Source organism: Nannobrachium achirus, assembly GCF_963921795.1.
Source record: "Nannobrachium achirus genome assembly, chromosome: 3".
In the NCBI taxonomy this organism is placed as follows: domain Eukaryota; kingdom Metazoa; phylum Chordata; class Actinopteri; order Myctophiformes; family Myctophidae; genus Nannobrachium; species Nannobrachium achirus.
Genome location: NC_137812.1, coordinates 15,052,186 through 15,064,593, shown reverse-complemented (window position 1 = coordinate 15,064,593; position 12,408 = coordinate 15,052,186). Strand labels below are relative to the sequence as shown.

Here is a 12,408-nt window from a genome sequence, read left to right as displayed (position 1 = left end):
ATCTGCCCTCTCATTCCCACACCGTTCACTGCTATCAAATAAAGCAGAAAACAATCTTATCCTGTATATGATCCATGTAGTCCCTGATCTATCGGCTCGTATCACTGACAGGCTTATCTTTCACCCACATGTGGGGCTCTGTAAATCTCATCCCCAGTGCTGTCCGAGTCCAAGCTTAAAGTATATTATAATGCTGAGGCTTGGCCACACAATGTCCTTTCAACGGTCACTTTTGAGACAGAATCACTGACTAGTGCTCAAACTATGTGTTTGCACGCACGGCTTGTGCTGTACTTTGTTTTTTGTGTGGTTTATCTATTGTAATATTGACTGTTTTTGTTTTGTGTCTCTGTCAACTAGTTTTGTTTCGCGCTGCAGTCGCCTGTCTTGGCGAGGACCCCAGTGTGGGACCTATCCTCCTGGTTAAAAGAAGAAAAACAGAAAAGGAACAAAGAAAGTCTCGTGACCCAGCTGATACATGAATTATTAAGGGACACGTGAGGTGCCCCACTCTGTTCTTTGATCTGCACCATTTATAGAAAGGAGAGGCTATTTCTGAAACCTCTCTCTCTCTCTGGATTAATGAGCTCCTTGTTCAAGCCAAGAGTGTGGATTTCTATTCCTTCTTTCTGCCAGCTAGTGTCCATCAGTGTATTTATTCCCCTTGTGGGGCTTATAGTCAACTAGAACATAATACTGTACTGTAAGTCAGTGGTTCTCAAACATTTTCATGTCAAGGACCCCCAAATTGATATGTATTATTATTATTATTCAAAGATTCTCAAAATTCGTGCCGTGCTGCAAGCTTGTAAATCTGCTATTTTTGGATAGAAGTGGTCAAAATCATTATGATGCTGTATTAACAACTTTTACAGGGGACCCCCTGGTGCCTCCCCAAGGACCCCTGGGGGTTTTCACTGAACACTACCTTTTAAAAACTCAATGGCAAGGGAGAATACAAAGAGCCTTGTTGTTGTTAATGCTAAAGTGGATATGTATACATGCATGAAAATAGGGTTCGTTTTTTTTTGTCGCACTCGTACGCACATTTAGTTTTTGTTATTTGTTCGGTCTGCCACACGATTAAGGCTGGAATGAACGGAAGATAGCCGATAAGATGCAGAGGTCTAACAGTGTTCCAGTTTACTGACAAACAGCACAAAGCTGGCAGGCACACAGAGGAGATGATGAGGGCCACAAGGGAAGGGAGGACATCTTACGTCAAAAACAAAACCCCTACGGGCTACAAACACTAGGAGAGGTCAGATACATTCTGGATGGATTTTTGGAGGGGAAAGGTTATGAATGATGAGATTATAAATAATATTATTATCTCTACTGATGTCCTTTGGTGTCTTTATTGTTTTCCTTAACCCAAAAGAAGCAAAGGGCAAAACATGACGTGCTTTCCAGGCGCCATTGCATAAAGACTACAGACGAAACAATGAAAACCTTTATGCCTTCCCTTGACTTAGTTACATCATTTATGATGATTTAGATCATATAGGCCTGTTAATCACGGTCAGGGGTGAGGGGGGTCCATCTGTTAATCTGCTCTAATTAGCGCAGTGAATCATCCAATTCACAGAAATTAACTCACACATGTCAACACATGTCATCACATGTTAACAAGGAAGGACACAGAACTCTACCATGGAGTGATTACACACACAGTATTAATTTGTAACTGTTAGTTACATCACTGTTGACTGCACTTTCTGTCCTCTGATACCCTTACACCTACATGTGTTATACATTGCATATTTTAGTTTTTTTTATTGTACATTCCCACACTTTGTTTTCTGGTGTGCTTGAGGCTTGAGTGGCAAAACAAGACAGCCAGATTGTTCGCCCCTTCGTCTAAATCACGTCCAGCGTACGAGTCCAAAATGCGAGTCCATCCATGTGTGTGACTCGTTTTGGATGTTGTGACATCATGGCGACGTGATCGAAGCTGAGCACCACAGTGCACTGTGGTGTTTGAAGGTTGGTTCTAGCAGCCTCAAGACTAAGTACGGTTGCACACCGAAAACACCTGAGCTACACGCTCGCAACAGATGACAAGTGTAAATCTGGCATTGAGTCAATAGTATATATATATATTCCACAGCTGGCGGTGTACAGTTATCTGTAATCTGAGAATGCTTGGGTATGTGACCTGATAGTGTAAACAGGAAGTAGCAAAATTCCAGCCGCAGAGTACACACACACACACACACACACACTCACGCGCACACACACGCACACACACACACACACACACACACACGGCGCACACAAACACAAAGACAAACAAAGACCAGCCTAGTTTAAATGCCCGGTCGTTGAGATCTGTTTCCTGTTGCTCAGGGTGGTACACACACACGTGAGAGACAGACAGACAGAGAGACAGAGACAGACAGAAAGAGAGAGGCACATATCAGATGCAGGGCAGTCAGCCCAGGGCTGCCTGCCTGCCAGTGAGCGATAAGGAAGGCAGGGGTCACTCCCTCCGTGTCTGCAGTCCATGTTTAGCCTGACACCCACTGAAGCCTGATTGTACCAGTGTGGGTCTCAAAAGGTTTTCATGCCAAGGACCCCAACATTGACACATGTTGACCCGCATTTGGAAAGATATGCCAGGGACCCACCAATAAGGTGGAGGATAAGGAGGATTTGTATGGCTCTAGCAGGGTTTCTCAACCATTTAAAATGTCAAGGACCACTGTTTTGAAATGCATGAGGGGCCCTAACCCTAACCCTAACCCTAACCCTAACCCAAATTTGATATCATTTTGACCTACGAGCCCCCCCAATCTACACTGTAGGATCATCAGTGTCCATTTAACTCTGAGGTACAACTGGAACCATATGGACCTGTTCCGGTTGTACGCTCTCTGAGTTACAGACACATAAGGGTCCATTTGGTCCCTGGCTATATTTGAGGAGACGATATCTATCTATGATGATATCAAGTTCTGCCTGCCCGCCTCGGAAGAGCCAGCACATTTTAAAGATGACCCACAAATAGTATAAAGCTAGTGTGTGTGTGTGTGTGTGTGTGTGTGTGTGTGTGTGTGTGTGTGTGTGTGTGTGTGTGTGTGTGTGTGTGTATGTGTGCGTGCGTGCGCGTGCATGCGTGTGTGCGTGCGCGTGCATGCGTGCCAGTGGGCATGGATTGCATTTGCACAATCGCAGATTCACGTCCTCCCATAAACTTTGTCAAGATGAATTACATCCCGTGGTGCAAGTCTGGCTGCGCTGCACAATGTCTTAAAGCAATAGTGTATAAAGGTCAAACTAGCAGGAACCCATACTGACCAATGATCAAATCCGGGTCAGAATGTTCAGTAAACTATTGCTCCATTTCATACCATTTCTGACTGTTTGTAAAGAAGACAAAGTAAGTATAAGGAGGGAAGTAGCCTTGGGGACCAAAACAGTTCCCAAACCCATCTCCCGTTTCTGCAGCACCAGGCAGCTTGATGTACAAATAAAGACAGCCCCTGGTCATGGTGACATGACGCTAGTATGTCACAGGGATCAACCCTTGATGCTGAGTGCCAAACAGGGAGGCATTGAGTATCATTTTTATGGCATGGCTGTGGATCGAACTCCGACCTCCTAGTCTCTGTGCGGACACTTCAAATGACCAAGGCCACACTGAGCTGGCATAAATGATCCCAAAGCAACAGTAAAATATGTGTTGTTTGTGTTTGGAGATTACAAGATTATCAATTCAAATTAGTTCATATTGGAAGCTGATATCAGAATCATCCCCCAAAAAGGATTGTGCATGCTCAACAAACACAAAATGTTGAATACATTTGATGCCAAATGAATGACACCACATGAAAGCAGGGCTCTGAACTATATTAGTACAGCTTAACTGTACACGTGAACATGTAGAAATCTGTGCATGCGATTAAAAAGTCTTACTGTCTTATGGATAAATGAAGTGGATAAATGAATGAACAAATTGCTACCAAATCGCAAGACAAGAGAACAAACACAAACAATAAGCAGTTCAAACGTTCTCACCTGGTGCGTTCTTCTGCAGTTTCCTCAGCGCCCTCACCAGACCTTTGAAGCCCTCCAGGCTCTTGTCGTTCTGACTGTACAGCAGTATCTTCTTCACATCGATGAACAGACGAGAGATGCTGATGAGGACGACACAAAAGAACAATTAACGAAAGCACCGGGAGCGGGTGATAAGATACCTTTATTATCCCACCAGGGAAAATCAGGTGATGAGGATCAGATGTACCGTAAACAACTTTCCAAACTGCAACTGAAATGTGTCAAAAGCATATAAAATACCCGATGCATTTATCAGATAAATTGATACAAAATCTGTTGCTTTGTCATTTATTCCATGCTATGAACTCGCTCAGTTCTACTGTAAGACCACTGGGTTTAATGTGAAGGATGGAACGGACACTCACATTGAATCGTTGAAGTTTCCCACCACTCCAGGACTCTCGCCCGGGGTGGGGTAGCGGAAGCAGGGGTTGTTGGCGTTGCAGATGATGCCCTGTACCCATGGCAGCGTGCCTGCCGAGGGCATGGCCTTGTTGGGGAAATGGCCTAGAAAGAAAGAAAGAAAGGAGGGGGAAAAAAATGAAAAGCTGAAACCAGGATCATGGCACTCTCTACAGCAAAGTAAACAGGTCAAAATTCACAGGGCCAGGACGGGTCCTGTTTTAGCCTGCAAGTTATCCATTTTGCAATCTGTGTTATACATCTATTTTGAATGCTTCAGTTTCAATTATACTGAGTCTTTGTCTCAGTATAATTGCTGGTTAGTTTTAGTACAATGCACTCTACAGCAAATACTGGACAACGATGAGGGCTGTAAATGAGTGTCCCAGATGACCTCGATAGCGGTCAAGATGTCTTTGGCCTCTCTGCAGCGAACGTGTCTCAGAATAGAGAAGTGGAATTATAAGTATCAAAGATGTACTTAAACCCAGTGGTTCTCAAACGTTTTAATCTCAAGGACCACTGTAACTCTGAGAGTGTACAAATGGAGTCAAACTGACCTGTATGGGTCAATGTGGCTCCATTTGTACACTCTCAGAGTAACAGTCCTGTAAGGGTCCATTTGGAACCCACTGAAGGTAACCTGAGGGTCCCTGGGCGCCACTTTGAGATCCACTGACTTATAATGATACAAGCGAGTGAGGAAAACTTACAGAACATGATTCTACATAAATCAAACATCGGCTCCATGTTCCTATGTTACGCAAATGTGGTCCATTATTACCAGTGGATTCACGCCATCGTTTGCTTCTTGGCTGAGAATGTAAAAAGCCCTAAAACATTATCTTTATAACTGCCTTTTATCAGCCAATGACTCTACGCTACTGTTTACAGTGTGTTAACTATCACAGTGGACATGATAAGGACTACAGAAGTGTTGATGGGTGGTCTGGAGGTTGGCCTGACATTAACTTGTGATACAGTTTCAGGTTTCTGCTTTGATCGGACTGGTTTGATGTGGTCAACAAAATGGGACATGAGTGAACTCAAAATGGTGGCAGTTTGCATGGACCTTGGTTCTAGGTTATTGTGCGTGTGTGTGCATGTGTGTGTCCGTGTGTGTGTGTCTGCGTGTGTAAGTAAACAATATATCTCTCTCTAAGATTGGTATTGATTAGCTGTCTTTCATGCACTACAGTACAGGCGACCGCTGGCCCTGACAAATATCGATAATAATGACCTTTGCTCTTTGTCTGTGGCACTACTGTACATTTCACCCATATCTTATGCCCTAGTCAGTCAGTTGTGTTTGCAAGCAGGAGGCCTAAGCCAACATCAAGAGGGAACTCACGAGAGTCAATCAGCTCCACCATGCATGCTGCATGCTGCATGTTGTCAGCTGCCTCTCTACTAAACATATATTTAGAGAAATATGACCCTGGTATGAACCAATAACAGTATTATGTGTCATCTGATTACACAGATGATGGGACGTTCTGTATTCATGAGCAGTTGAGTGAGAGAAATTGCATTCTTTTGGGATATATTTTACCAGTGGCACAAAGATCCCCATAACATACATACAGTAATGGATCCAAATGGACCTGTTCCATTATGTATCACTGACTCTCAGAGTTACAAACCTTTAAGGGTCTATTTGGAAACATAGTCTGTCATGTCATAACTTTAGTGAATTATACAAAATGGAAAGAGATGTTTGAATTAGTATTATTATATATTTTCTGCTTTTGCCGGGAGTACACAGTGAAAATTTACATTATACGTAATACTCCATTTGTTGCTGAGTGGCTGAGCTGATACAGGGTGAAAGTTGAGACACAAATGATATTGTAATAAATTGTTCTCTCTCTCTCAGGGAATTGACAGTGCTTTTCATCACGTGTCCACAAACCAAGAGCAAACAAACAATGACCATTGGACTGTGCCCCTCTGAGACAATAACACCAAGACCTTGCCGGACTAAACTAAACATGTTGCTATTCTCAGTTGTTTACTTCAAAACCAAGGCGAAGGCATTTTGAACCAAATGGGTTAAAAAAAAATGGTCAAGACATATAAGAGAAACACGGTACTAAAATGGGAAGTAGAGACATAACAGGAAGCTTAATTTGAAGATAATTTAACAAAAAAAAGGACAGAACAAACCCAGTTTCATTTAGTTTTTCATCACTAACAAGAAAGGGCTTCTTTTATTTGTCTTTTACTGATAGGACAGTAGGGTGACAGGAGACAGGGGAGAGACACGCAGCCGTCGGGATCGGGAGATTTGGGACTCGAACCCACGACACGCAGTCAGGCTACACTGAGCCTAGGTTCTTTGAGTGCTACACCAAAAGGGCTTCTTGATTACATTTTGTTTGGAAGATATAATATGTCACACATTTATTTTGGTATATCCTGTACGATTCTGTGCCCAGCTAGAATTCTGCCTATAGTCTCTGAAGCACCTTTCAAATGAAATTACTTTTTTTCCTTTGTTTTTCTTTATATAACCCAGGCCTGGCGGTGCAGTGTTCGTGCAGCACATTATGAGTCCTTCTGACACAGAACAGCCCTTCCTCTTTACTCTTTATTCAAAGCAGAAGCCGTCCTTGCCGCGGTGACTGCATGGTCAGGGTTATCTGTCTGTGCGCTGTTGTTCAGGCACGTGCCCCCCATCAAAGGGGGCTTGAGACCCTGCCCTTTTAACCCGTCTGTAAAAAGTGCCCTGTCCACACCATAAATGCAGTTTTTACTATGGTGAATGAGCATCTTATGTTGAAACAATTGCCCTCTCTGTGTAGATATCCATGCCGTACGCCACATATCCAGTATTCGCTTGATTATGCTTAGTTCAGTGTGGTATCAAGCCCCGGGAATAGCCGACCTCTTAGCTGACAACGGGTCACGACGCGTCACAGCGCGCCGCGTTGTGAGCTTGGAGGTCTGCTATTTTCGATATTTTCACCAAAAGGCCCTTTTAGAAATGTCAGCCCCTGCCTCTCTTAACATTCTCTGCACGTCCCTGCTGTTGTTCTTTCCCAGGAACCTTCAGAGGACAAAACACCACACCACACTTCCAGAAACCAGGGAGGAAGAGAGAGGCACCGGATGGCTGTTGTTTGGTTTTTTGCCCTCTGTTTCTGTGTGAAATCTGTGCGATTCACGGAACTGTGCACTTTCCAGATCAGAACACGGAAGAAGAAGGCATGCACGTGATGCAAGAACAACCGTATTTGGAGTCCCTCGTGAAAGAGAGGGCATTGACAATTAGGTCCACCCCCACCGCAACCCACCCCCCCTCCCCCCTTTCCTTTTGAGGAAACAAAATATATGTGTTTTTTTCTTTCTTTTAGTTTGCATGATCAAATTATCAATTATTCCACTAATGGGTCTTCATTTAATGATGTCAATGTTTTCATACCATCTGTCTCCAGAAAGAACAGATGTCTCTGCTGTTATTAATCTCCCCCCTCTACTCTTGAGATATGAATTAATCAATTTATAAAGTAATTTAATGAATTGAATTAAGGCTGTAATATTGGATCCATCCATGCACAAGAAGCATTATCTATCCACCCATCCATTCTTGTTCCTACGGCCATGTAATCAGGCACGCCGTTAATTAACAAAAGAACTAAAGCACACAAAAGTACTCTGCCATTAAGAGCATAAAGGGGGCTGAGAGTGTCCTAATGTCCTTACATTCGTGCTGTTCGTAGGGAGGGTAGTGCATCCGTACGGAGATGAGGATGAAGAAGATGAACAGAGGCCAGACGATCTCAATCAGTAGCTGGGTCTGTGAGGAGGACAAAGGACAAGACAAGAAAAGAAAAGACATGACATGAGAGTCAGTAAAAACACCATTAGAGACAGTGGTCAGGTTGGGATTTAGTTTGCGATTTTGGATCTCTGGGATCCGTTCCTCTCAAAGAGCCGTTCAAAAGACAGTCTCATTTTGATTATAATTACAAATCACTCTCAAACAAACTCTATACATTTCGGCCATATACATTTCCGACATTTGAAAATAGCCGATCTACAAGCTCACAATATGTGTTGTGTTGCGATGCATTGTGAGCTTGTAGATCTGCTATTTTCAACTCTAACCTACATGCATTAAATGGCTTGCTGTCTGGTGATGCAAATCTACAAGCTCACAAGTAAAGGTGTCACAACGCGTGTGAGCTTGAAGATTTGATATTTTCACAACAACAGTGAACAGTCTGTCTCTGAATGAACTTCCATTGTGCGTTATAAAATGTGCTTTTCTCAGAACTGAAGATATAAAACAGATGCAACTTTTGCAAATGGCGTCTAAACCTTTAAGACCACAAGAACTGGGTCACTTGCACATGTGGCTGGGTGTTCAGCTGTTGTCTCTTGTACACTGTAATCCCAATATGTGGGTTAATTGTTGCATGTGTGCAAGAGGGAGAGACACAGAGAGACAGAGAGAGAGAGAGAGAGAGAGATTGAGAGACTGAAGCAGTAATTGAGAACTTTGTGTACGGACTTAAAAGTAAACTCTAGACCAGTGGGGAAATGATAGGACTTGATTTGTTCTATAGCCTGAATCACATCTACACAATGCACATTTGTGTGGCTGTGATATAATATAACGCAATGAGTCTTTGTCTCTTAACGACTTGAAAACCTATACGAGGTTGTTGATCGGATCCGCTATTTTTGTTTTGGCCCAGAATAGGGACGCTATAGGATTCAAGTGGTTAAGAAATATTGAAACATCCAACATCGCTGTGTTGATAATTTCTCTATATAAAAATAAATAAACCTGCTTTAGTAAATGTGTGTGGAGGGGTTGTGTGTCTATGTGTGTGTGAGCTGTACACTTCTATTCTGTAAACGCAGTGTGTGTGGGCCCCAACCACTCTAGACAGCGAGTGGAGTGTAGCCATAGCCACCCACGTATCGATGTGTCATTAAGTCTGACCGGCTCACAATGCTCACATGAATTCTGTGTGGTTTAATTGCACTCCAAAACGGTTCAGAGGTGGCCTGAATTGTTTCTATTGTGAGCCTTTCTTTCCCTTCCCGTTGAAGCTATGCGTTATTGAAACGATCACGCTCTATTGACTGTCCTTTGTGATATTACTATCATGACCAGTCAGTAGTAGTCACTGTAAGTGGTCATTGTTACTGTACATGTGATTCATCAAAGCCAGTGGTTCTAAAAGTTTTATTTATTTATTTCAAGAACACCCATAACTCTGAGAGTGTACAGGTGTAACCAAATGGACCCTGACTCTTGGCGTTCTGCAGCCTACAGCTGTATATTCAAGATTCAAGGTTTAATTTTCTAGAGCTCATATAGTGGTACACAAGAGTAAGATTCTTTGGATTTGGCCTCCTCTTTGGCTCCTGTACTTAGATATACCGGTAGGCCTACGGTTAGTTTTGTTTGATTTTCTTTTTATGGATGGATTATTTTGATTCGGTCATTGAACAAAAGGGCAAATTATTACTATGAATGTTTAGGCATAGGTTTGGTGTGGTCAGTGTTGCACTTAGTTATTGTTCGGTACTGTCAATGGTGGTTAGGTTTAGGCCTGCGTGGTTAAGGGTTATAGCGTCCAAGCATTACTCCAGAGAACAGTTTGGGGAATTTCCACAGATCTTTCCCTTCACCAGCAGTGGATAATCCACTGCCAAAATGTTTTAAAAGTGTCATCACATAACGAGAGATAATGAATGATAACGATGATGATAATGATTATCCCTCATGTGACTTACGGTCTGTCTCCGCCGGTAGGTGAAGTTCTTCCACAGCAGTAAGCCCAGCTGAGTAGAGACTGCCATGATGCAACCTCACTGGACCGCTGCCTGCAGATCCCTCTGTGGAACAAAGACATGTCCGTTAGACACTGAAGAAGTGCTTTGTTTTACGGCAAACATAGCTGATCCATGCTCCTAGGTCTGTTATTTTTCTCTCTATATTTTGAAAATAAAGAAATAACTAAGACAGTGGTTCTCAAACTTTGACATTTGAAGGTCTCCCCTTAACTTTGACAGGGTACACATGGAACCCAATGGACCCTAACAGGTTCATTTGGTTCCATTTGTACAAAGTTACAGGCGTGTAAAGGAACCTAGAGAGTCCCTGGCTTAAATCCACTTTGAGAACCACCAAACTAAAATGATAAGGCCTTTTCATAGTTTTTTTTTTATAAAATGTTGTCCAAAATAGGGATGGCAGGTTTCAAGTAATAATGTACAACAGACCTCACAAAGTCACAAAGATAAGATGGGGTCAGCTATATACAACTGTGCTGGCTTGCAGAAAAAAAACAAACAAAAAGATCAGCAAATAAATCTTCAACTAACCTACTGAGATTAGAGCTACGTTGTGACACACTTTTTGACTGACTCCCTCAAACGTTCAATGACTTGCACATCTCTACTTCCACGTTTAGACTCTAGACATTAGACAGAATCAACTTATTTGATTGACAGTAGAGACCATGCCATAAAATGAAGAAAACAACTGGATAAATAGAGAACTAAAATACTGCTACTAAAATCAACCACTCTTGTCTCCATACATATTCTAATTTCTAACTTTTTGTGTTTTTTTCTTTCTTCCGTTAATGCACTACTTGATCACGCTACAGTGTCACCCAAAAGTAACACATCCACAAGCTCGAAACTTGAGCTCGTAGATCTGCTACTGTTGCGATCTTTGAATTCGACCCCTGAAAAGTAACAGTTTTGGACAGTTTTGGTTTCCACCGACAGAGAGAGAGACAAGACACAAGATCACCACGAATCAACGTAGGCCAAGAGAACAGGGGTGATTGAATCACATTGGAACTGTCCCAGTTACCATTACCAATCAAAAAAGACAGAAATTACTGATTAAATAATCATGAATGACAAGACAAACGAGATGTACTCATCGTACCTGTAGATCAACCAGCGGCACCAGCACAGTCAGTATTATTAACTAAGGTATTGAATGATGACTAACAAGTCGTCACAAGAAGACAGGTACACTCTTGATGCTAAGAAGACACACCACCGTATTTTAACCAATGTACTGCAAGTGGGTGGGTGGGTTGATGGTGAGTGTCTGTGTGTGTGAGAGACAGAGTGGTGTGAGTGGGTGTGTAAAAACTACATTGGAAGCATGTGGCGCAAACCTTTATCATTGGCCTTGTTCTGCCAACACGCAATGTCCATATTTGAGCAGCGTGTTCCTGTTGTTTAATCTTAGAAAGAGAGGTGATGGTAAATAAAGCAGCTGTCTGTGTGTCTGTGGGTGCATTCAATAGTCCTAGTCCTCCCCATGCCATATTGATCACAACATTCACTCAGGTCCACTGTGGTCATTTTACAAATCACTAACTGAAGTAAAGAACAACATTCACAACTAAATCATTACTAAATACTCCTAAGATCAAAGTTCATAAAGAAAATGTTACCATCAGAAATGAATGGAACGGTCGGTGCACAATCATAGCTCAGTGAGTGAGTGTAGAGTGTTCCCAAAACCTTTTAGCTCAAGACCCAAAAGAGGATTTAGACATTTTACCAGGGACCCAAACATGTGAAAATAGCAGATCTACAACCGCATTGCGAGCTTGTGAATCTGCTATTTTCACTACTTTGTTACTTTCAATACTTTTGAAATATATTGAAATGTTGTAACGTTTTAAATATGTTTAATTATTTTTGCATCTTTTTATGTAGGAAATAAATAGGGGATATTTACTTGTGATGCATACAAAAATAAAATATGTAGTGAAAGGATTTAAGAATGTGATGGATCATCAAATGTCACATTCCTTTCCCTTTGTAACAGCAGGTCATATTTGAAATAAATAAATAAATGGCTTAACAAATATCATGGAATGAGGATGAGGAAACTTCACTTATGATTACAACATTAAATTACATCCACTGACTTTTCTGCAACCCAAACATGGG

At 42.1% G+C, this 12,408-nt stretch overlaps 1 protein-coding gene across 1 annotated transcript in view; it reads right to left on the bottom strand.

The window, feature by feature from the left end:
- The window catches only part of LOC308281304 (phospholipid-transporting ATPase ABCA1-like), a 66,715-nt gene that overhangs the window by 50,625 nt on the left and 3,682 nt on the right, over positions 1 to 12,408 (bottom strand). Inside the window, exons 2-5 of the mRNA XM_080721449.1 lie at positions 10,216 to 10,317; positions 8,167 to 8,260; positions 4,425 to 4,566; positions 4,021 to 4,139 (exon numbers count right to left, since the gene is read on the bottom strand). Coding sequence (XP_080577575.1) covers positions 4,021 to 4,139; positions 4,425 to 4,566; positions 8,167 to 8,260; positions 10,216 to 10,281 — 421 coding nt within the window. The 5' untranslated portion in view covers positions 10,282 to 10,317. The remainder of the gene's footprint in view (positions 1 to 4,020; positions 4,140 to 4,424; positions 4,567 to 8,166; positions 8,261 to 10,215; positions 10,318 to 12,408) is intronic.